Source organism: Ictidomys tridecemlineatus, chromosome 3 (assembly GCF_052094955.1).
Source record: "Ictidomys tridecemlineatus isolate mIctTri1 chromosome 3, mIctTri1.hap1, whole genome shotgun sequence".
Lineage (NCBI taxonomy): Eukaryota > Metazoa > Chordata > Mammalia > Rodentia > Sciuridae > Ictidomys > Ictidomys tridecemlineatus.
Window position 1 is genome coordinate 128976014 of NC_135479.1, and position 22183 is coordinate 128998196.

The 22183-nt window shown below is 33.9% G+C and overlaps 1 protein-coding gene across 8 annotated transcripts in view; it reads left to right on the forward strand.

Moving 5' to 3' along the window:
* Klhl24 (kelch like family member 24) overlaps positions 1–22183 on the forward strand; it is a 42272-nt gene that overhangs the window by 15011 nt on the left and 5078 nt on the right. For 6 of the 8 annotated variants that reach the window (XM_078043770.1, XM_078043767.1, XM_078043768.1 and 3 more), the window contains 4 exons: positions 11404–11588; positions 12726–12844; positions 16153–16341; positions 17500–17688. In XM_078043770.1, the coding sequence (XP_077899896.1) occupies positions 11404–11588; positions 12726–12844; positions 16153–16341; positions 17500–17688 (682 nt within the window). Of the gene's footprint in view, positions 1–11403; positions 11589–12725; positions 12845–16152; positions 16342–17499; positions 17689–18322; positions 18584–22183 lie in introns of those variants that run through there. The other 2 variants (XM_078043772.1, XM_078043773.1) reach the window with 2 other exon arrangements.

Sequence of the window (22183 nt, forward strand, 5' to 3'; positions counted from 1 at the left end):
AACTAGCTACTATTATGTATGCAGTATTATATGGATCAATACTTGAAAGTCTAAACTTTTTATAATTAGATACAATATTGGGTAACTATTATAATACAAAATTAGGACCAGGCGCAATGGCACACGCCTGTAATCCCAGCAGCTTGGGACCTTCCTGAGGCAGGAAGATCGCAAGTTCAAAGCCAGCCTCAGCAAAAATGAGGCGCTAAGCAACTCAGTGAGACACTATCTCTAAATAAAATACAAATAGGGCTGGGGATGTGGCTCAGTTGTCTAGTGCCTGAGTTCAATCCCTGGTAACCCCCACCAAAAAAATTAATATAGTATTTCCTTATACCAGGATGAGCAACTGAATTTACTTAAAAGTCTAGAACATTTTATTCAAGTCTTTAGCAAAGCATAGAAAGCATACAATTTTATCCTATAATTACATTGATGTTTTTAAAAATATTTTTACTTATAGATTTGCTCAATACCTTTATTCTGTTTATTTATTTATTTTTATGACGTGCTGAGGATTGAACTTGTTGTCTCACAAGTGATAGGCAAGAGCTCTACCACTGAGCTATAACCCCAGCCTAATTTTTTTTTTTGTAAGTTAATTTTTTTTAAAGGACCATTAAAACACTTGGACTGATCTTAGGAATGTGGAAAGACCAAGTTTCCTGAATGTACTCATAAAGAAAACTAAACAGCCTGGGGCTGTGTGATTATTAGCTCTTCTGGGACTTTTCTGAACACATAGTATCACTCTAAGGGTAAAATCACTTTTTCAAGCAGAATTCCCTTATAACAGACAGAATGTTCTGGGAGTCAAATGAGGTTGACTAGTACCCAGCCTGCATATTTTATAGTACTAGAGTAGGGACCAAGGGTAATCCGTTGTAAAATTCAAATAAGCCATTTATTGTATTATTTATAAAGATATAACCTGAATAGAATCAGATTGCTGAGTAGGTAGCTTATCATTCCTTTAAAGAGAAAATTTTCCTAATCCACTTAATTATTTGATTTCCAGAAATTTGTTTGGCATTTAATGTTTAAGGGAACCAATCCATTTTATACAGCAGAACACATCTATATGGAAGATTATAGCATCACCTTAGTTTAGGAAATGAATAAGAAAAAACAAGCTACAGTTATATTGAATTTGCAGGCCACTGTAAATGTAATAGCAGATATTTATTTTATGTGGGCATTACATGAGGAATGGGGATTGAACTCAAGGGCATTCGACCATTCAGCCACATCCCAAGCCCTATTTTGTATTGTATTTAGAGACAGGGTCTCACTGAGTTGCTTAGTGTCTCATTTTTGCTGAGGCTGACTTTGAACTGGCCATCCTCCTGTCTCAGCCTCCAGACCGCTGGGATTACAAGCATGCCCAACCCAGACCTTCTGCTTTTTTTTTAAAGATTTATTTTTTTAGGGCTGAGGATGTGGCTCGGGTGGCATGCACAGGGTGCTGGGTTCGATCCTCAACACCACATAGAAACAAAAAGTAGAGATATTATGTCCATCTAAAACTAAAGGATAAATATTTTTTTAAAAAAAATTATTTTTTTATTTGTAGTAGGACACAGTATCTTTATTTATTTATTTAAGTGGTGCTGAGGATTGAACCCAGGGCCTCACATGTTCTAGGCAAAGGCTCCCCGCTGAGCCACTACCCCAGTCCCAGATCTTCTACTTTTTATTTGCAGGCCTCTTTTCAGTCCCTCTCCAACTTGATCTCTCTTTAGGATTTGACATTGTTAATTGCCTTTTCTATTGGCTCTTTTCATGGGCTTCTGGAATATCATTTTTCTCATAGTCCTCCGGTTTTCTCCAGCTGCTCTTACTTTATATCTAGTCTTGGAAGTACTGATTATCTGCTTGTTCATCTCTCTCTTACCTTATTTACTTCCCTGTGTGATCTCATCTATTCTCATGATTTCAATTACCATACATGCTGTTGACAACCAAACCTGTTATCTCTAACCCAGACTTTTTTATTTGTTCATTCACATTTCTTTTGTTTGGATTTTAGATTTCTTTTATATGTTTTATTTATACACTTATTTTTAATTTTATTACTTGATTGTGTCTTTTAAAAAGATAGCATAGGCAAAATAGCAGGATTAAAATTAAACTTAACAGCTCATATTATCTCATGCCTAATCCATATTCAAATTTGAACTATTCTTTAATAAACTTGTATCCAATCCAGAATCACTCATTACATCTGGTTATTTCCAGGAAGTCTCTTTTATTCCAAAACAGTTTCTTTTTCATGATTCTGAATTGTTGGAAAAAAATTGTCCATAAAAATATTCCCCTTTCTGGATTAATGTGGTTACTTCTTAAGGTGTTTAATTCCTAGAAACTGAAATATGGTTCTACAAGCTTCAACTTGATGAATACTAATTAAATATTTATGTAAATAAGTATTTATATTAAACCACATTAGGAGCACAGTATATGCTGTTGTCCCATCATGAATGATGCAAAGATTTAACTCTGTGTTAGGATGATGACAGTCTGCTCACTCCACCGTATAGTTAACTTGTACTCCCCAAATTGGCCAGTGGTTTTTTTTTTTAGTGTTTGTCCTATGCCAAGTATTCTTCAGAGCTCAAGCCATACTGGGTATTCTACCTATTTACTCATGTGTTTTCAGATGACAAGAGAAAATCCTAGAGTACATTGTTTAAAAAGCAGTGTGACAGTAGTTTCCTAGAAAGAGGCAAATCTAAGAAGAGCACAAAGCTTTGATTATCTGCCCTGCCAGTGGTAAATCCTTGTTTGCTTAGAGAGAAACTAATCACAGAAGGTAGTAAAACTTAGGAATAATTTCGATGTATTTCTTTTTTTTTTCTTCTTCTTCTTTTTTTTTTTTTTTTTAGTTTTGATGGACACTGTACCTTTATTTTATTTATTTATTTTTCGTAGTACTGAAGATGGAACCCAGTGCCTCATACGTTTGAGGCAAGCTCTCTGCCACTGAGCCACCACCCCAGCCCCTAACTTGGTTGTATTTCTAATGATATATATTTTGCAACTGTAAATCTTTGTTTTGATATATTTTTCAGTGCTAGCATCATGATGTATTAAGAGTACAGGCTTCAGAATCAGACAGGCTTTAGAATCTCACTCTACACAACTAGTAAATTCCATGACCATGGGCAAGGCACTAAAGTTATACTGTACATTTACAGAGTAGGAATATGGTTTAAGAGAGAAATGTTTGCTATCAAATAGTTTCTTTTTTAAACAAAATTTAAAAATTTTTTAAACCTAGCATCCGTTCCAATAGTTTTTTCAAAGCTTACTTTATAATTGTTCTAATTTAAGAACAAATTTTGTTACATATACATACTACCTTCCCATCTATCATTTCTAATAATAATAGCAAATGTTTGTGTTCAGGAACTGTTACAGGACAATTACATACGTAAGGTAATGCTCAGAAAAGCCCTGAGAGAGAGTGCCATTATTATGCCCACTTTACTGATGCGCAAACTGAGTCTCAGAGAAGTAATTTGTTCAAGGTTACATAGTTTAGTAAGTGGCAGAGCAAGGATTGAAAACAAGTGTTCTGGTTCTAGAGTATATGCTCCTAAGTAGTATGCATAGTGCCTCTTGTACATTTTTAATATTAATATTTAAAACACATTCTGCAAAAACAATGTATTTTATAGGACCTTATTAAATAAGCTTTTTATTCAATAACTGTTTAATTTACTGTTTTGCCTGTTTTCTTCCTTCAGTCCTCTTGCTAAGTTTCCAAGTTAAAAATTTCACATTAAGGTGGAAAACATGGCGGGGGGGGGGGCCAGAAAATTTATATGTTCATATTGACAATCAAACACACATTTGGACTCAGAAATACTTTTGAACTCTAAAAAGAATCATATAGGGCTGGGACTGTAGCTCAGTTGGTAGAATGCTTGCCTCGCCCATGTGAGGCATTGAGTTCGATCCTCAGAACCACATAAAAATAAAATGAAGGTATTGTGTCCACTTACTATAAAAAAAGAAAAAGAAAAAGAATCATTTATTAAATAAAGCCTAAGTTTTGTCGAGTAATTACTGTCTCTGTGTCACCCCTGTAAGCAAAGTACTAGGCTTCAAACTCTTCATCATGAGAAAAATGGTTTCTCTGTTTTCAGTGGGTCTCTGGCTTTGTCCCAGTTCATGAATCTTAACTGTGATATTTACTGTCTCTGGCTCTGATGTTTCACATTCCTGGCCATGTTTGATGATCTGATTCTGACCTCCAATACACTTAATTTCCATTTCTTGCCCCAGCCCAAATACTAATTTCCGTTCTATCCTGAGTACCAGACATTTATTATTATTATTTTTAAGAGAGAGAGAGAGAGAATTTTAATATTTATTATTTTTTTTTAGTTCTCCGAGGACACAACATCTTTGTTTGTATGTGGTGCTGAGGATCGAACCTGGGCCGCACGAGCGCGCTACCGCTTGAGTGACATCCCCAGCCCCCAGACATTTAAACCCCTAATTGCTTGGTTCTGATTTTGCATTGTGTCCCAATCTAGATTGTTCCTACCATGATTCTCTGGAAAAAATAGTAGTCTCCCCTCCCATTTTGGGAGGGCTGGACTACCTACATAATGAGGTTCTCATGTAGAAACACAGATGATATTAAACTAAACAAGCATCTTACAGTGTATTGACCCTAAGTGGCAAGTTGTTAGTGTCTGTGGAAGATATCAGTGTCCTTTACCATACTCCATTGAGCAATAGAGATAGCTAAGACTTGTAAGTTCATTATTTTGAGTTAGAATCAACAATTAAAGTGCTTGTCTCTTTTAATATTGTTCACTTCCTGTTATCTGTATAATGAATATAGAATTTAATTGCCATAATGAGGACAATGCTCAAGTTCCTGTTGTAAACCAAGGAGAAAACTAAGAGAGTTAAAGAATATTTTTTTAAGAAATGATATTTTATGATTATTTAATAAATTTCTTGTTTCTTATTTTATAGGTGATAAAAACAGGGCATGATTAAGCAAAATGACTTACTCTGGTTACAAAATTACTTAGTATCAGGGATAGGACTAGAATCTAGAATCTGAATTCCTATTCCAGTCCCTCTTAAAAAAGATATTCTAGCCAGGTGTGGTGGTACACACCTGTAATCCTGCAGCTCACAGGGCTTAGGCAATAGGATACCAAATTCAAGGCCAGCCTTGGCAACTTAGTGAGACCCTGTCTCAAAATTTAATAAATGAAATGGGCTGGGGGTGTAGGTCATTGGTAGAGTACCATTGCCACTGGATTCAATTCCTAGTACCACATATATGTACACACAAAAGATATTCTATATTATAGGAAGTATGGCTTACCAAATTTATATATATTCTTTTGAACTCAGACACTTTTTTTATGTAACAATATACATTTAAGTCTTCTACCTTACACTCTGTTCATCTGAACTTCTTTTAGAAATCATCTTTTAAAAAAAAGGGGGGAGGGTGGTTAAAATATTTTTAGTTGTAGATAGACACAATACCTTTATTTTATTCATTTTTATGTGGTGCTGAGGATCAAACTCAATTCCTTACATGTGCCAGTGAGTGCTCTACCACTGAGCCACAGCCACAGCCCCTAGAGATATTCTTTGTTTAGATGTGTGCGAGTGCATGTGTGCTCATATGCAAACCTCTCTACTTTTCTTATACATATAGAGGATACTGCACTCAAAATCCTTCACCTCATTTTTACTACTTGAAAAGATCTTGGGAAAAGTTCTATTTTACCACATGCAGACCTTTCTCCATTTTGTTATTCAGGAATTTTTCAGATTTGATCTGGAGAGTATGCCGTTTATGAATAGACTAATTTATTTAACCCATCTCTTGATGGATATTTAGGTTGTTTCTAGAGTGTGTGAGTGTTTCCATTGCAAAGCATGATTAGTTACTATTCTGAGCCTATGTCTTTGCATACATACAATGTTAATTTATAGCATGAATAACTAGTAGTAGTATTGTACAGTCATAGGATATGTATAGTTTTAATTTTTTGTAGGTATTGTGAAAATTGCCTTCCAGTTTATACTTAAGCTAGAAATATGAAAGCACATATTTCTGCAGTCCTTTGCCAACCTAGTTTGCATTAGTTTTTGTAAATCTTTGTTACTATGAAAAGGGAAAATGATATCTCATACTTTTAATTTACATTTCTTTTTTAATATGGAAGATTTTCACATTTTTCCTGAGTATAAAAGCCATTTGTATTTTTTCCTGCAATTCACTGAACTCTAATGATGTATCAGAATTCTGGATTGTGAATAATAGAAACTTTTTTTTTTTTTTATAAAAGGCAAATATAAATCCAAGAGGCTTGGGAGGTAGAGACAGGATGATCACAAGTTCAAGGCCATTCTTAGCAATTTAGCTAAACCTGGTCTCAAAATATAAAAAGGGCTTAGATGTAGATCAGCAGTAAATAGCCCCTGGGTTAAATTCCCAGTATCTCCTTTCCTCCCTCCCTGCCCCTCTCCCCCCCCCCCCCCCCCCCGAAAAAGGCAAATGTATTTAAGGGAGACTGTATCTTGTAGAACCTAGGGACAAAAATTCAACAGGACCTTATGGAACAGGCTACTAAAAAGCCATCAAAAACCAAGCTGGCTGGGTACAGTAGCCACACCTATAATCCCAGCAACCCTGGAGGATGGTGAGTTCAAAACCAGCCTCACCCAAAAGCAAGGTGCTAAGCAGCTCAGTGAGACCCTGTCTCTAAATAAAATACAAAATAGGGCTAGGGATGTGGCTCAGTGGTCAAGTGCCCCTAAGGTCAATCCCTGGCACTCATCCCCACCCAAATACCAAGGTGTGCCTTCTGTCTTCTGTTCTCATCTCTATTCTTGGCATGTAGGCATAATTTTCTTTCATTAATCTTGCTGAAAATGGCCTCTCATGGGTTTGGAGTTTATATATTACAAGTTCAATCACTCAGACTGAATCTCTCCTCTTGGGGAGAGGGATCTCTGAATGAACCAGACAATCTTTTCTGGCCTTGGGAACAGGAAGAAGCAGCAGAAGTCTGATGACTAAAAAGCATGCTAGGCTGAAAAGAAACCAAATGGTGGCTGTTAGTAGTAAGGTCTAATTTTTATTTAGTTTGTTCTTAGATTGGGCAGAGTAGGACTAGGGTAATTTACATTAATTGGAGAAAAATTAGAAAATATAATCAAAAAATATTACCCATTGTCTTACCTGTAAGAGGTAATTGGCTTTATTCTTTCTCTCTCTCACACTCTTTTTGGCCAAACTGCTAGGCAGGTACTCTGAGTTACATCTTTATTCTTTTTTTTCCTCTATAAGTTTATTATTTCATGTGTAGCATTGTAATCCTTTTCTTACTTTGTGTTTTATCACTCAATATTTGTTAAAGGTGGTTCCATAATATGAAATCTAGTACAGTATACCATAACCACCATCACCATGCACATTTAAGCTGTTTCTGATCCCTCTCCCCCTTTGTACTAGGGATTGAACCCTAGGACCTGCTACATACTGGGCAAATATACTACCACTGAGCTACATCCTGGCCCTTTTTCTTCTCTTTTCTTTCCTTCTCTTCCTTTTCTTTTCTTTTCTTTCTTTCTTTCTTTTTTTTTTTTTTTTTAAGATAGGATCCCACTAAATTGCCCAGAATGGCCTTGTATTTAGGATCCTCCTGCTTCAGCTTCACAAGTAGCTGGGATTATAGGCATGAGTCACTGGATCCAGCTATTTCTGATTTTCAGACTTTAAGATGAACATCTTTGTTACTCAGTATTTGAAAACATCTGTGGTTAATTCTTGAGAACTTATTAATTAACTGATTCTGATCAATACAGCCATTTCCTCAGAAAATCCATTCTGCCTATTGCCTTTCAGGTAAACAGCCTCACCACACAGGTGGTCTGTGTCCTCACCAGGTTTAGAAATTAGGAAGAGATCAAACTGTTAGGGACAGATTTAACGTTCACTATGAGAGATTATTAACTCATTTATCTTCTAGTCTGTAAATCTGTTTGTGGTGAGAAATGAAACTGTCAAGAGATTCAAAATGTTAAAGCGATCTGCCCAGTATGTTCTCTTACTATAGGCAAATCCCTATATGGGAAGCCAAAGTATCCAAAGGTTGTTTGGCAAACATGGAATCTAAACAAAGGGAGTCGGTGGGTCTTTAGAACCAGAGTCCTCTCAGCTAATATAACTTGAGGAACTCTCTCACCCAGCATTAAAATATTCTTAGCAAAGAAAAGATAATGTTCAAGTCACCTTACCTAAGATTCTCTTTTCCCTGGGTATAGCAAATATTTGCCTTTGTGATTGTTATTTATTCTTTTATTCATTTGTTCATTTATTTATTGTTTTCAGGGCTTATCAATCCCCTTTTCTGGGGCTGGGATTGTGGCTCAGTGGTAAAACACTTGCCTAGCATGTGTGAGGTACCGGGTTCGATTCTCAGCACCACATAAAAATAAATAAAGGCCCATCAACAACTAATAAAATATTTTAAAAAAAAAATCCCCTTTTCTATCTTTAGATGAATCAACACATTGAATTTGGTAGTGTAATATGTTATAAACTAGAGAATCATGCTGTTTCCTTAGACTTAGTGATGGTTTGATTTTCATATATTTTTAAGTCTTAGAATGGTGAATAGACTCTATCTCTAACATCTCTCCCTACCCCTCCTTTCTGATTTCCTAATAAATGGGAACACACTTCCTTTTCTTATTGTGTTTCTTAAAAATCCATTTTGTTACTAGTCAGGATCATCTTTCAACCCTTGTTGTTGATGAAAGTTTGGGAGTTCATCTGTTTCTGGCATATTTGACATTGATTTATAAGTAGGTCTGTTATTTCAGACAGCAGTTCCTGTATTTTACCTTTTCAGATTTTAACTGAATCTGGTAATTACTAAATTTTTGTTGATTTGGTTTAGAATATCTGTAGATTTATAATTATTTTATCTTTCACATAAATCATAAATTTGACCTTTGAATTTATGATGAAATAAAAGGAAAATTTAAAAAAATATATTATTATCAAAAGGACCTTTTGGAATGTATGATAAAAGAAAGGAAGATTTTTAAAAATATATTATTTTAAAAAGAACCATTTTGTTATGCCTTCCTAGGGAGAATTGGCAAAACTTAATGCTAGAGCAGCAGATATTTATTTCATCATTGTAGAAGATCAAAAACTTTACTTCAAAAAAATTAATGAAATAGTACTAGGGATATAGCTCAATAACAGAACATTTGCTTAGCATGTGCAAGACCCTGGTTACATTCCTAGCACCACCAAAAAAATAGATTAATTTAATTAATTAAATAGATCTCTTTTATTGGGTTAACATACTGTGGTGAGAACACCGGACTTGTATCAATTAAGTTAAAGGCTATTTGGTTACAGATAGGACCTTCAATATAGGCAAAACTACAAGCTTATAAGTGAAGTATAAAACCAATGTTCTATAATTATTACTCTGGATTTTACATTAAAACAGTTAGAAATGATTTAGCCCCAGTGACAGTATTTAGTAATTTTATGGTATAATTGACTAAAACTATCAGCATTCTGATGTGGTCTTTTTTTCTCTCCACATTTAATTAAGAGGAGAGGGATTATATATAACTTACTCAGTCTAGTTTTTAGATGAGAAATGCAGCACAGATGTTGGGGAAACCATGAAGCTATATTTCAACTATGAAAGAAAATCAGCTTCTGCATTTGAGGCATGGTAAAATGGATCATAAATGCCATACTTTATCTTTCTTGTAGCAAACTGCACAATTCTTGCCAGAATAAATGCCATTATCAGTGAAGAAAAAGAAGAGAGAGTATTGAAATTTTTTAATGAGATTTGACTTGTAGTAACCATAAAATGTAATCACAAGATTTTTTCATTTAGATTAAATTTCTGAACAAATATAAAAGACAAAGAATTTTAAAATTCTAAAGCTGTCTATTGAAGCTTATGAACAAAGAGATCTTGGTTAAGCATTTGTTTTTCCTGTGTATCTTTAGTTGAGGCCAGTGACTAGCATGAACCATTAGGATTCTCTTCACCGTCTTAAAGGTGTTTCTTCTTCTTTTTTTTTTTTTCCATTCTAAAAATAGACTGTATTTACTGTCAATTTGAAAATTGTAATGATAGAAAGTGGAGCACCATACCATTCAGAAACAACCTTCATCTGCATTTTGGTGTATTTTTTTCTCAGATACATTTTTAACATACCATTGAATATACTCTTAACTATAAATTTTTATTTTGTGTTTTTCCCCTTTACACTCTAACTATAATTTTTTATTTTGTGTGTTTCCCCTTTAACATCCTTTGTTGTCTGCATTTTTACTGACTGCCTGACACTTTTAGTTAGATTACCTTAATTTACTTACTCTGTATTTTTAAAATTTACTTCTGAACAAATACATAAACTTCTTTTTCTTTTCTGTTTTATATTTTTAGTTGAACATGGACACAATACCTGTATTTTACTTATTTATTTATTTTATATGGTGCTAAGAATAAAACCCAATGCCTCACATATGCAAGTCAAGCGCTCTATCACTGAGCCACAACTCCAGCTCCTCCTTTTTTTTTTTTTTAAACTTTCGTTGAATTAGAATTTTTTTCATTGTCAGTCTATTTGCCTAGTATTAGATAACTAGACTATTTTTCTTATTTTTATTAAGCATGTATTATCAAGGTATCTTAGTCGACTCAGGAATTATAGCAGGATACCACATACTGGGTGGCTTATAAACAATGGAAATTCAGTTCTCTCAGTTCCCCCAATTCTGGAGACTGGGAAATCCAAGAGCAAGGTGTCAGCAAATTCAGTATCTAGAGGGGGTCACTTCCAGGTTCATATGTAGATGGTTTTTGTTGTTTTCACAGGGCATAAAGGGTCACATAAACTTCTTTAAAGGGTGCCTAGATCAAACCTATTAATTAGTTTTTTAGAATGAACAGTCTGATTTAAAAAAAACAGCATTTTCCTACAGTTAGAAAAAGTTCATTATCTTAACCTTGTGTGGTTATATATATTTGAATTGCTGCAAAACTGCATTTGAAAGTCATTCTTAATATTACTTGATAATATCTTTAATATTAGTTTAAATATTAGTAAATTAGATAGGCTCGTTTGACTGGTTTACAATTTTTAGGTCAAAACCCATAGAAAAAAATATCCATAGATATTTCACTATCTACCCTGTAAATATTCTCAAGCAAGTAACTGCCATTCTGTACTTTTGGCACGTATAAAGAGAATAAACTTAACTGTTTGTTTATGACAATGTGTGGTTTGTTTTTAGGATTTTAAAAAATTTTGAATATATTTTAATATTTATTATTATTTGCATTTTTACAATAATTATTTTAGGTCCACTGGCTATTCAGAGGTGATAGTTGTTGTTGGAGGCTGTGAACGAGTTGGAGGATTTAACCTTCCATATACTGAGTGTTATGATCCTGTAACAGGAGAATGGAAGTCTTTGGCTAAGCTTCCAGAATTTACCAAATCAGAGTATGCAGTCTGCGCTCTAAGGAATGACATTCTTGTTTCAGGTAAATAAAGGATCACTGGAGTTGCTAGCTGCTTTTCATTTGGGTATGACTTGACTGTTTTAAACAACAATAGTGTCTTAAAAGAAAATAGTGAAATGTGAATATGCTCACTTTAGGCAAATCTTTTTATACAACAAATAAAACTAAAAATAATATTTTTCTTTTAAAAATACTCACAAGATAGAATGAGCTGAGCATGGTGGCACACCATATAATCCCAGCCACTTAGGACCTAAACAACTTAGCAAGACCCTGTCTCAAAATTAAAAAATGAAAACAAGGTTGTGGATATGGCTCACATAATTAAATGGGTGGTTGAATGCCCCTGGGTTCAATCTCCAGTTCTAACCGCCCCCCCCCTGCAAAAAAGGATAAGGATAATATAGAATATAACTATTGAATCTGTGCTCAAAAGTCTGTTATTTGGCACTAGACATGGTGGTGTACACCCATAATCCCAGCAATTCAGGAGGCTGAGGCAGGAATATCACAAATTAGAGGCCGACCTCTATAATTAGTGAAAACCTGTCTTATAAAAATTAAAAACAGCCAGGGGCAGTGGTGTAGGCCTATAATCATAGTAGCTCAGAGACTGAGACAGGAGGACCATGAGTTCAAAGCTAGCCTCAACAAAAGTGAGGCACTAAGCAGCTCAGTGAGACCCTGTCTCTAAATAAAATACAAAATAGGGCTGGGGATATGGCTCAGTGGTAGAGTGCCCCTGAGTTCAATCCCTGGTACCACCTCCCCCCACCCAAAAAAAAAAAAAAAAAGATTGGGGATGTAGCTCAGCTGTAAAGTGCTTCTCAGTTCAATCCCCAGTACTTTAAAAAAAATATATATATTTGATGGGTCCTGATATCTGACTTCTAAATTAACAGTCATATATTTGTAAAACTCATATTCTGTATTTTATTTTAAGAAGACCTATAATCACTACTTCTCAAGATCATAATTGACAAAGTTTAAATCTGCTCTGTAGAACTATTTTCATTAAGCTGTAAGAGCGTCTTTCTTTCATTTATTGAACTTAATTCTCAAATTTATGAATTGCCTCCTGTGCTTTGGTGGCATAGATCTCTTGATGATAAATATATAGTGATATATTATTCCATGTGCACTGTTTTGCATTTAAAGGTGGAAGAATCAATAGTCGTGATGTCTGGATTTATAACTCACAGTTAAATATTTGGATCAGAGTTGCCTCTCTAAATAAAGGCAGATGGCGTCACAAAATGGCTGTCCTCCTTGGTAAAGTAAGAGAAACCATTTTTTATTACTATTGCTTGTACATTTCCAAAATAAATACCACAGCTAAGTCCTGCATTTCACTTTCCCTTTGGGTGTTTTGGATTCAAATAGTATTTCCTTCCATTCCTAACCATAGTAGATAAACTGAAGATATAAACAATATGACACTGTAATTTTGAATGGATATTTTGTTCTCCCAACTTGGAATTCATGGCAATGTAGCACATATCTTTTCTCATGCACATTGGAATCCAAATGCCTAAGAATTGGAAAAGAAAGGAGTTACATCAAAAGGGCAATGTCTAATCCAAGCAAAACTTTTTTTCCTTTTACTGAATTTGGCAAGCAAGCTAAGATTTACTTATCTAAAATGATGTTACTTTATCTTTTTTTTTTGTACAAGTAAGGACAAAACAAATTTAAATAACAAGATAAACATCAACATATTTTAAAGAAAATGTATTATTGACTAAAGATAATGAATATTATTAAAATACATACAATATAGGATAAGAACCATACTAGCCTTCGTAACCTTTTAAAGAACTGTATACTCTTTTTAAAAGTTAAATCTTATATTAAAAACCCATTACATTAAACATATTATCTTTAGCAGCTGTATTAGGGAGTAATTCAGAGTCTGTAGCCATTCCCTGCCAGCATCTCTGTGAGCACCTCCAAAGCCAACTTAAGTGAATGAAAAATCTGAGGATCACGAGATACTTGACTGCACGTAATTCTTTGATTGGTCCCCTCGAACCTCTTTCTAAAAAAAACACTACCTTTAAGGCCTTACAGTGAGATATTTCAGAGCCACTTAGAAAACCAGAACTGTTCTAATTGAATCAAAGATATTGGCTTAGAATTTCCTACTCAGACCCCTATCAGTCTTTCTTGCCCTATATCCCCACAAGAGGCTTCTTGAAGTCTCTATACTGTGGACACTTAGAGCTTCCCAAAACACAGTTTAAAAGCTATTGTTGATTACTAGAGACTTTAATATCATATATGCTGCAGCTATCAACAAAGCCTATGAAAAATTGTGATTGATGTACTGGAAATAAAATATCAGTAGAAATCTTTTTGAAAACCATTGATGTGCTCATACCTACTATTTCTATGTGATTTTGGTAGCTATGCCTAAAGAATGACAAAGAATTACTAGGAAAGAGACTTTAAAATAATTGAGGGGTTAAAAGGAGATGAGCTCTGACTAAAAGTATAATTTGTAATTATTTAATCTGGACATAGACAAATGAAAATGATTGATGCATCAAAAAATATTATGTTTTAGTAAATTCAAATTTTTTTGACAAATACTTGACACAAAGGTACCCAAAGCTTAAGGTGCTAAATCAAGAAATAAGAAGAATCATTTCTGTTTTACATAGCAAGTACCCAATTCATGGAAACCATTATCCTAAAAATTAAAATAGAGGCTGAATTCAAATCTATGAACATATTTAAAAATTGTAATACTCTCTATAAGGAAACCTAAGATGACTTAGAATTTAGAATATAGAAAGAGGATATTTACTATAACTTTGTCAGTTTATAAGGAAAACCTTGCCCAAGGTTACACAGATAAAGCAATGGCAAAAGCTCAGATTTTCTCACTCTAGAGCCCTTCTGTCTTGATGCTCATGGTGTGCATTTTTCATTTATATGTATAGGAGTATGTACTAAAGTTTAAACTCTAAGGTTATGTGATAAGTATTCTTGTGTACATTTTTAACTGAGTGAATAAATAACTGAGTTTCTGAGAAGATTAATTGCTATATATGGAGAGGCAGAGCTAGATATGAACCCAGCTGTCCTCTTCCTTGAAACTGCATACCACTTAGAGCTGCACAACCTTTTATAAGATACTTTACCTTCCTGAGCTGTATGGTGTTCTGGGCACAAATCCACCATTAGGTCACCATAACATAATGTGAGAAATGCATGACAGAAGTGACATTAGCTTCTGTAAAAATTTAAAGGAACATTGAAAGATAAATTGTAGACAAATTTTAATGACAAGATGTGAAATTTGGCTTTGGTCCTTGGGATTTGTTGTTGAACTGTTGAATTGATGGCCAGGTGCTTTGGTGCTTGCCTTTAATCCCAGCAGCTCAGGAGGCTGAGGCAGGAGGATCACAAGTTCAAAGCCAACCTCAGCAATTTAGTGAGGCTTTAAGCAACTTAGTAAGACCCTGACTCTAAAGAAAATATAAAAAAGGTCTGGGGATGTGGCTCAGTGATTAAGGGTCCCTGGGTTCAATCCCCAATACCAAAAAAAAAAAAGGAATTGATGAAGTGTTTTAGGAAAATTAATCTATAAGTTTTCAGAGCACAAGAATGGAGATCAGGAGGTTATTTGAGGTTTGAAATCATGTGGACCCTAAAGTAGGATGGTGGTAGTGACAAATAAAAGGAATGGGCAGATACAAGAGATGTGTGAAAGAAGATATAGATAGATATAAATAGAACTTAATTAAATTAATCAGATATGAAGGAAGCGTTGATGACGACTGCTCATTAAAGGAAACACGGAGAGCTTTGTTAAAATTTAAAAAGCTCGGGCTGGGGATGTGGCTCAAGCGGTAGCGCGCTCTCCTGGCATGCATGCGGCCCGGGTTCCATCCTCGGCACCACATACAAACAAAGATGTTGTGTCCACCGAAAACTGAAAAATAAATGTTAAAATTCTCTATCTCTCTTAAAAAAAAAAATCACCTATGGTTCTAAAATCATAATTGAATATATGCAAAATCTTTGAAGCAATTCAGTGAATAAAAATTGAAAATTTTAAAAAAAAAAGCTCCAGATATCTTTCATATAAAGATATTGATTTGTCCTGCCTTCCTCCTGTTTGTAAAGTGAAAATGTACATTAAAGCTCTTTGAAGTGAAAATTATAAATTCATTATGCATCAGGTACTAAAAGATAGGCCCTGTCTTCCAAATTCTCATAATCTAATAATCCTTACCTAATATTTTAGTTTCATAGTTTATTACTTTATGAAAATCAAATAGTTCATCATCCATGAGTGTGAACACTTAAGGTAAATCATGCAATTCTCCATGATCACCAAGGAAGTGGTGAAAATTTGTTCTTGAAGTGGGGGTGTGAAAAAAGTCATAAGCTTTCGTGTACAAAGTACAGATATACATACAGTGAGACAACAAATAAACAGTATATAAGAAGACACGGAAGCTCTGGTTATAGATATTTATCAAGGGCTTTTAAAGAGAGGAAATCCCTTCTTTAACCAACTAGTTCAAAATTTGGACTTTTGATATTTAAGTGTTTTTATGTATTTTACATATAGGTATACGTCGTAGGAGGCTATGATGGACAAAACAGACTTAGCAGCGTAGAGTGTTATGATTCCTTTTCGAATCGATGGACTGAAGTAGCTCCCCTTAAGGAAGCAGTGAGTTCTCCTGCAGTGACTAGCTGTGTAGGCAAATTGTTCGTGATTGGTGGAGGACCTGATGATAATACTTGTTCTGATAAGGTAAGTCAGTGCCCCTGCCCCCCACTCTCTTTACTGTGGATGGAACCCAGAGCCTTGAGCATGCTGAGAATGCTCTATACTACTGATCCACGTCCCCAAACCTTAAGCCATGTTCTTATAAAGAAATTACCAAAAATATATATAAAAAGGGAAAGACAGAAAGTTTATCCAGTAGGTAGTTAGGTTGCTTAGTGTGAAAGATCTTTTAAAAATTTTCTGGTACTTTATTCTTTTGGGGAAAACCTCTGAATTTTGTGTTGTTAAAGCAAGACCCTACAATATCTAAACACTTTTCATAACAAGTGTAATCTAAGATGTTTGAAATAAAACTAATCTCAGTACTGAAATTTTACTGCTATCATCTACAAAATCTAAATTATTCACATGCAACACAGTTGGGAAGTGAATTAGCCCAGGATAAAGCACAATGACTAATTATACTGCTTCCAACTAGGTCATTTTGTGCATACTTTCAAAGTATTTTTAGAACAAAAAGGAAGAAAAGGAGCCCCTGCAATGTAAATAGAGGATGGCTCACAGTAACTGCAGTTCATTGAATTCCTGAGACAAAAGAACATATGTGGTCCTGACATCTCAGGAAATACCATTTTTATATTGGGGAAAAAAGTATCTAATGCTTAATTGATCTATAAATGTTACCTTAATTTTGTCAATCGATTAATTCTTTTTCTAAGTTAAATTTCAATACAGTGTGATCAAATGTCACTTAGAATTCATGAATTCAGAACTTACAATAACTTATTGAGGTCTACTTGTATTTTTTTTTAAGAAAGGACTCCTTAAAAGTACAAAGAAATTATTTTCAGATTGAGGAATGATTATTCCACATAAGGCAATTTTTTAAAATTTAGACTGCTAATTTCAGTGGAAATAAGTAAAACTAACCTGATGGCCCTTCATCCTGGAAACAGTGTGCATTTATTACTTTTTTCTGCTTCATAGTAATAAATTTGTATTTTTTTGGAGAATTTATTCTAAATATACACATTTCACTGTGAGGCTAACCTCCTCCTTTAATTCTCTGAACAAATGGAATTTTATTTTGAATCATGTTTCTGTGTATTGGTAGACCTTATTATTAAGTAAAATTACTAATTTATTTAGAAACTTTAATTAAGTGTTTCTCTATATTATTAGGTTCAATCTTATGATCCAGAAACCAACTCTTGGCTACTTCGTGCAGCTATCCCAATTGCCAAGAGGTGTATAACAGCTGTCTCCTTAAACAACCTGATCTATGTTGCTGGTGGACTGACCAAGACAATATACTGTTATGATCCAGTTGAAGACTACTGGATGCATGTACAGAATACATTCAGCCGACAGGTAATATTGTAAAACGGTCCAGGAGAGAAATAAACCTAAGAGGGACCAAGCATATGACTACTATTAATCCACTGGAATTTTACTTTTAAAATATTACCTATTTACTTGAACTTCATATTTTTTTAAAGTTCCACATAAAACTTTTATGAAGTCATTCCAGGGAATTTTTTTTAAATAACTTCCTTTTTACCATCCCAAGATGAAGTATCTATTGATTTTTTTATTCCCTTTAATCTTTTTCAGAACCCTATTCTTGTCTTCATCCCCTTTTTAATATTTTTGAAGAAATGTTCTCATATGGATGCTTTTCTGGTTAGCAACTAGGTCATTCATTGTTTTTGTTATAAAGGACATGGTTTGTCGGTTTCCATCTGGAGCCCACTCCCTTATCCCTGCCATTCCCCAAAAGACCTTCCCTCAACCTTTTGATTCATGGCTCTGTTTACCTTCCTTCTAGCAAAATGCTGCTTTTGATGCTGGAAATCTGGCTCTACTTATAACCACTTAAAAATGTTGTGCTCTCACAGTCACTACTAGTAATCTCTTTAAGACTCTTTCATATTTTTTCTTTTTTTTCTACTCAGTTCTTAAATATGAATGTTGTTTGAGCCCCTTTCCCCTTACCTCTTCCCAGTATATAGTCTATTCCTGAATGATTTCATCTGCTACCCAGTACTGAAGACTTCAAGTCTTGATCTGCACCAAAGCCTCTCTCCTGCGCTCCAGACTCCAATTTCCAGCTGTCTATTTTCCATGGGTGCCCAAGACTTCAGACTTAGTTAAAATGTACCTTCTTTGCCAAGCTTACTTTTTTTGTGTCTCCAAACAACTTAGAAATGTAATTTATTAGATATTCTTCACTTTCTATTAAATTGAATCAATCTATTAATTTGAACCATTTTGCCACCAGATCTTTTCTTTACACATGTAAATTCATCTCTCCCTTGACTGGAAACCTACTTGTTTTATCACTTCATTCTAGACCTTCTCTTACGAATCTTTTCTTTGCCTTTTCAGCCTCACACTATAACTATATCCCAATTACATTCCCAGTCCCGATTTTCTTTTTTTTTTCCTTCCTTCTTGCCTTCCCTCTATCTTCTCTTCCTCCCTCCCTTCTTCCTTTTTAAATTTTGAGACAGGGTCTCACTAAGTTGCCAAGGCCAGCCTCAAACCTCATGGTCCCCCTACTTCAACTGCCCAAGACTCTGGGATTATGGGCGTGCACCACTGTACCTTGCTCATTACTTGTGTTCTCTAAACAGGTCATATATATTCTTGTCTTGGTTCTCGCTGTCTCCTCCTTAGCTTCTAATGAACCTTTTTTTTTTTTTAAACCTTCTCTATTTGTAATTATTCATTTTAAAAACAAACTTTATAGTTACAACAAACTGATTTTACTTTGGCCAGAACTGATTGTGTTTTTCTTCTGATGTTACAACTTCCAACACTTATGTTATGACACTAACATATTCCCTAATGGGTATAAATTGAGTATTTTCCATGCTAGTCTTCAGCCTTCTTGAGAATACTATTCTAACTCATCTCTTAATGTATTTTGGATTTATTCATGTTCAGTAAATATTGAGTAAGTAAGCAAATGAGAAAGTAAAGTAAATGAAGAACCTAATTTTAAGATAATCTTGCATTCAAGATACACAAGAGATATAGCATAGAACTATAAGGATAATGAAGAGGATTTGAGTATAACACAATCTTTTTAAAGTTGTTGATATTGAGTTATAGTCTTCACTTAATAATGTATTCAGACTATCATTATCCCAACTGATAAAAGAGACATAATATGATCTTCAGCTTCAGAGTATGGAGTGAATATAATCTTTTATCCTTCTCATATTACATTTAAGAGGAAATGAAGTTTTAATCTAAAATATATTTTATTGGCTTGTTTTATGAATATTTTAAAGAGTAATTCATTTTTATTAAAGATCACTGTTCATTAGAAACTTGATTATACTGTACAAAATGATTAAGAGAGCTTAGTTAGGAAGCTAATTACCACATAAACATAATGCAGAGCATACAATGAATATATTTTTAATTGGATGATTGACATAACCGAAAAATATCAACAACAGGACATCATGGCACATTTTCTCTAAACAGTGAATAACATAGATTTCAGAAATTTTAAGGGAAAGGAACATTTGGATCAGAAGTATATTAAATTTTACAAAGACTGTTGAAGTTCAAATGTAGTGTCAGGATTTGGGGGATCATTTTCTCTCCCCTCATTCCTTCTCACTACCAGTATTACTAAGTGTATGTATATATTAATTGCCTGCCCTTTTAATGCTAATCAGTGAAAAAGATAATTCTAATTTTTTGGTAGACGATAAAATGAGAAATGAATCTAAAACTATTGCTTTTTTTAATGCTCAAAATATCAAGTAACAAAGAGTTGAAAATATTTTAACTTTTTAACTTTTTTTTTTTATGGTCCTTATGGACCCAACCTATTTCTCTATTTGTTCTTCACCATTCCCATGCCTCTCAACTTTGCATAATTCCTTAAGGTCACAATTGATATTCTAAACATATTTTGCTTTCTGCTTTCTAACCCCCATTAGAAATGTCCTTGTTAAAAAATTATAGGTTTGGGGGCTTTTTGTGGGCTTTTTTTTTTCTTTTTAGTACCAGAAATTGAACAGGAACACTTAACGACTGAGCCACATCCCCAGTCCTTTTTATATGTTTTCTTTTTATTGTTATTGTTATATTGAGATAGAGTCTCACTAAATTGCTGAGACTGGCCTCAAACTTGGCCTCCCAAGTAGCTGGGATTACAGTAGTACGCCACCATGCCCAGCAGCAGGGGTGTTTTTTAAGTCAATTGTGAAGATTTCTTTTCTTTCTTCAGTAGACCAGGTATTTAAAATATCATTAAAGTTTAGAATAATTAAAATAACTCTGATTATTTTTGTATAATGTTGGTTAACATTTTAACATTTAAGCATTTATAAAAGTAATTAAAGAGAAGATTTTTAATAATATAAGAATCATTTCATTTTAGTCTTTAAAAATAACATTAAAACTTCATATATTGATCAATTATTTTTGCCACTAGCTACCCTTTGAGTAAAGAATAAGTGTTTCATATAGTATACATATACACAGAGTAAAGAGTAGGTATTTTACAGAGTGAAATAAACAATTTCATCTGGTAGAAATAATTTCCCAGTATGAATGAATATTTGTTTTCAAGGTGGCTTGCTTCATTCATTTAAATTCTGAGCATTATTATCTGAAATATTAATAACCAGATTGTGTAATGACACATTGCTTTAGAATCACCATAAAAGTAATTATACCATTCAATATTCAACATAGCTTGTACCTGAAAATTAAGTATATTTTTGTCATTGTTTTATTGTATTCAGAACTTTTAGAATTTGTAGAAAGAGCTCATTGTGCTTTAGTTTGACTTATAATTTGTGTGGCTCATGGGTTTCACTCTTAAGATAAAAATATCGTTCATTAATGTTAACAAGCCATTTCATTTTCACATATAAATTCTAATACAGGCATTTTAAGTACTCACTGATGCTTTCAGACCTGAAGATTATGCAAATCCACCACAATTTAGATTTTTTTCTATAAGAGGGAAATCTATATGTAGCAAATCTGGCCAGTGAAAATGTTTATTGAGGGCTGGGGATGTGGCTCAAGCGGTAGCGCACTCGCCTGGCATGCGTGTGGCCTGGGTTCGATCCTCAGCACCACATACAAACAAAGAAGTTGTATCCACAGAGAACTAAAAAAAAATAAATATTAAAAATTCTCTCTCTCTCTCTCTCTCCCTCCCCTCTCTCACTCTCTCTTTAAAAAAAAAATGTTTATTGAACTCATTGGTAGAACTGTTTCATTGTAGATGATGTGAAACCACAATAACAAGATACAATATTATAAGATATTAATTTTCTGAAGTAAAATGAAATGTAAATAGAGTATTTGACTTATAGCATAAATAAGTCCATGTTTTAGTGAGATAAATTTTAGTATTGTTTATTTGTTTGAAAAATCACTCTCATTTTTCAAAAAAATAATTATTTTATGTAGTTACTATATTATTGCCACACAAGAGTAAAACTTAAGCTAAGAATACCATCATAGGCAAAGATCATTTCTGTGATTTGGTTATAACTAATTTGGTATAACTCTTCCTCTCATTCCTTCATTCAACTTGTGGGTAGTTCTATAAAGTGAATAAGATTCCTACCTGTGGTCAGGTAATAGCTAGTTTCTATGATATTAAAAAACAACAACAACAACTTCCTCAGTAGAATTAGTAGAAGCGACTGTTTTTCAAAGAGGTTTTGTTTCATAATTGTTAAGTTAAGCCTTTCTATGTCAGTCTACCATGCCCATCCTGCCTTCACATCTTGGCCCCAATTACTAACATATAATATATATTTCTATTCACTCCATGCATACAGAATTATCTAGTGCCCACACACAGGATGGGAATTTGGCA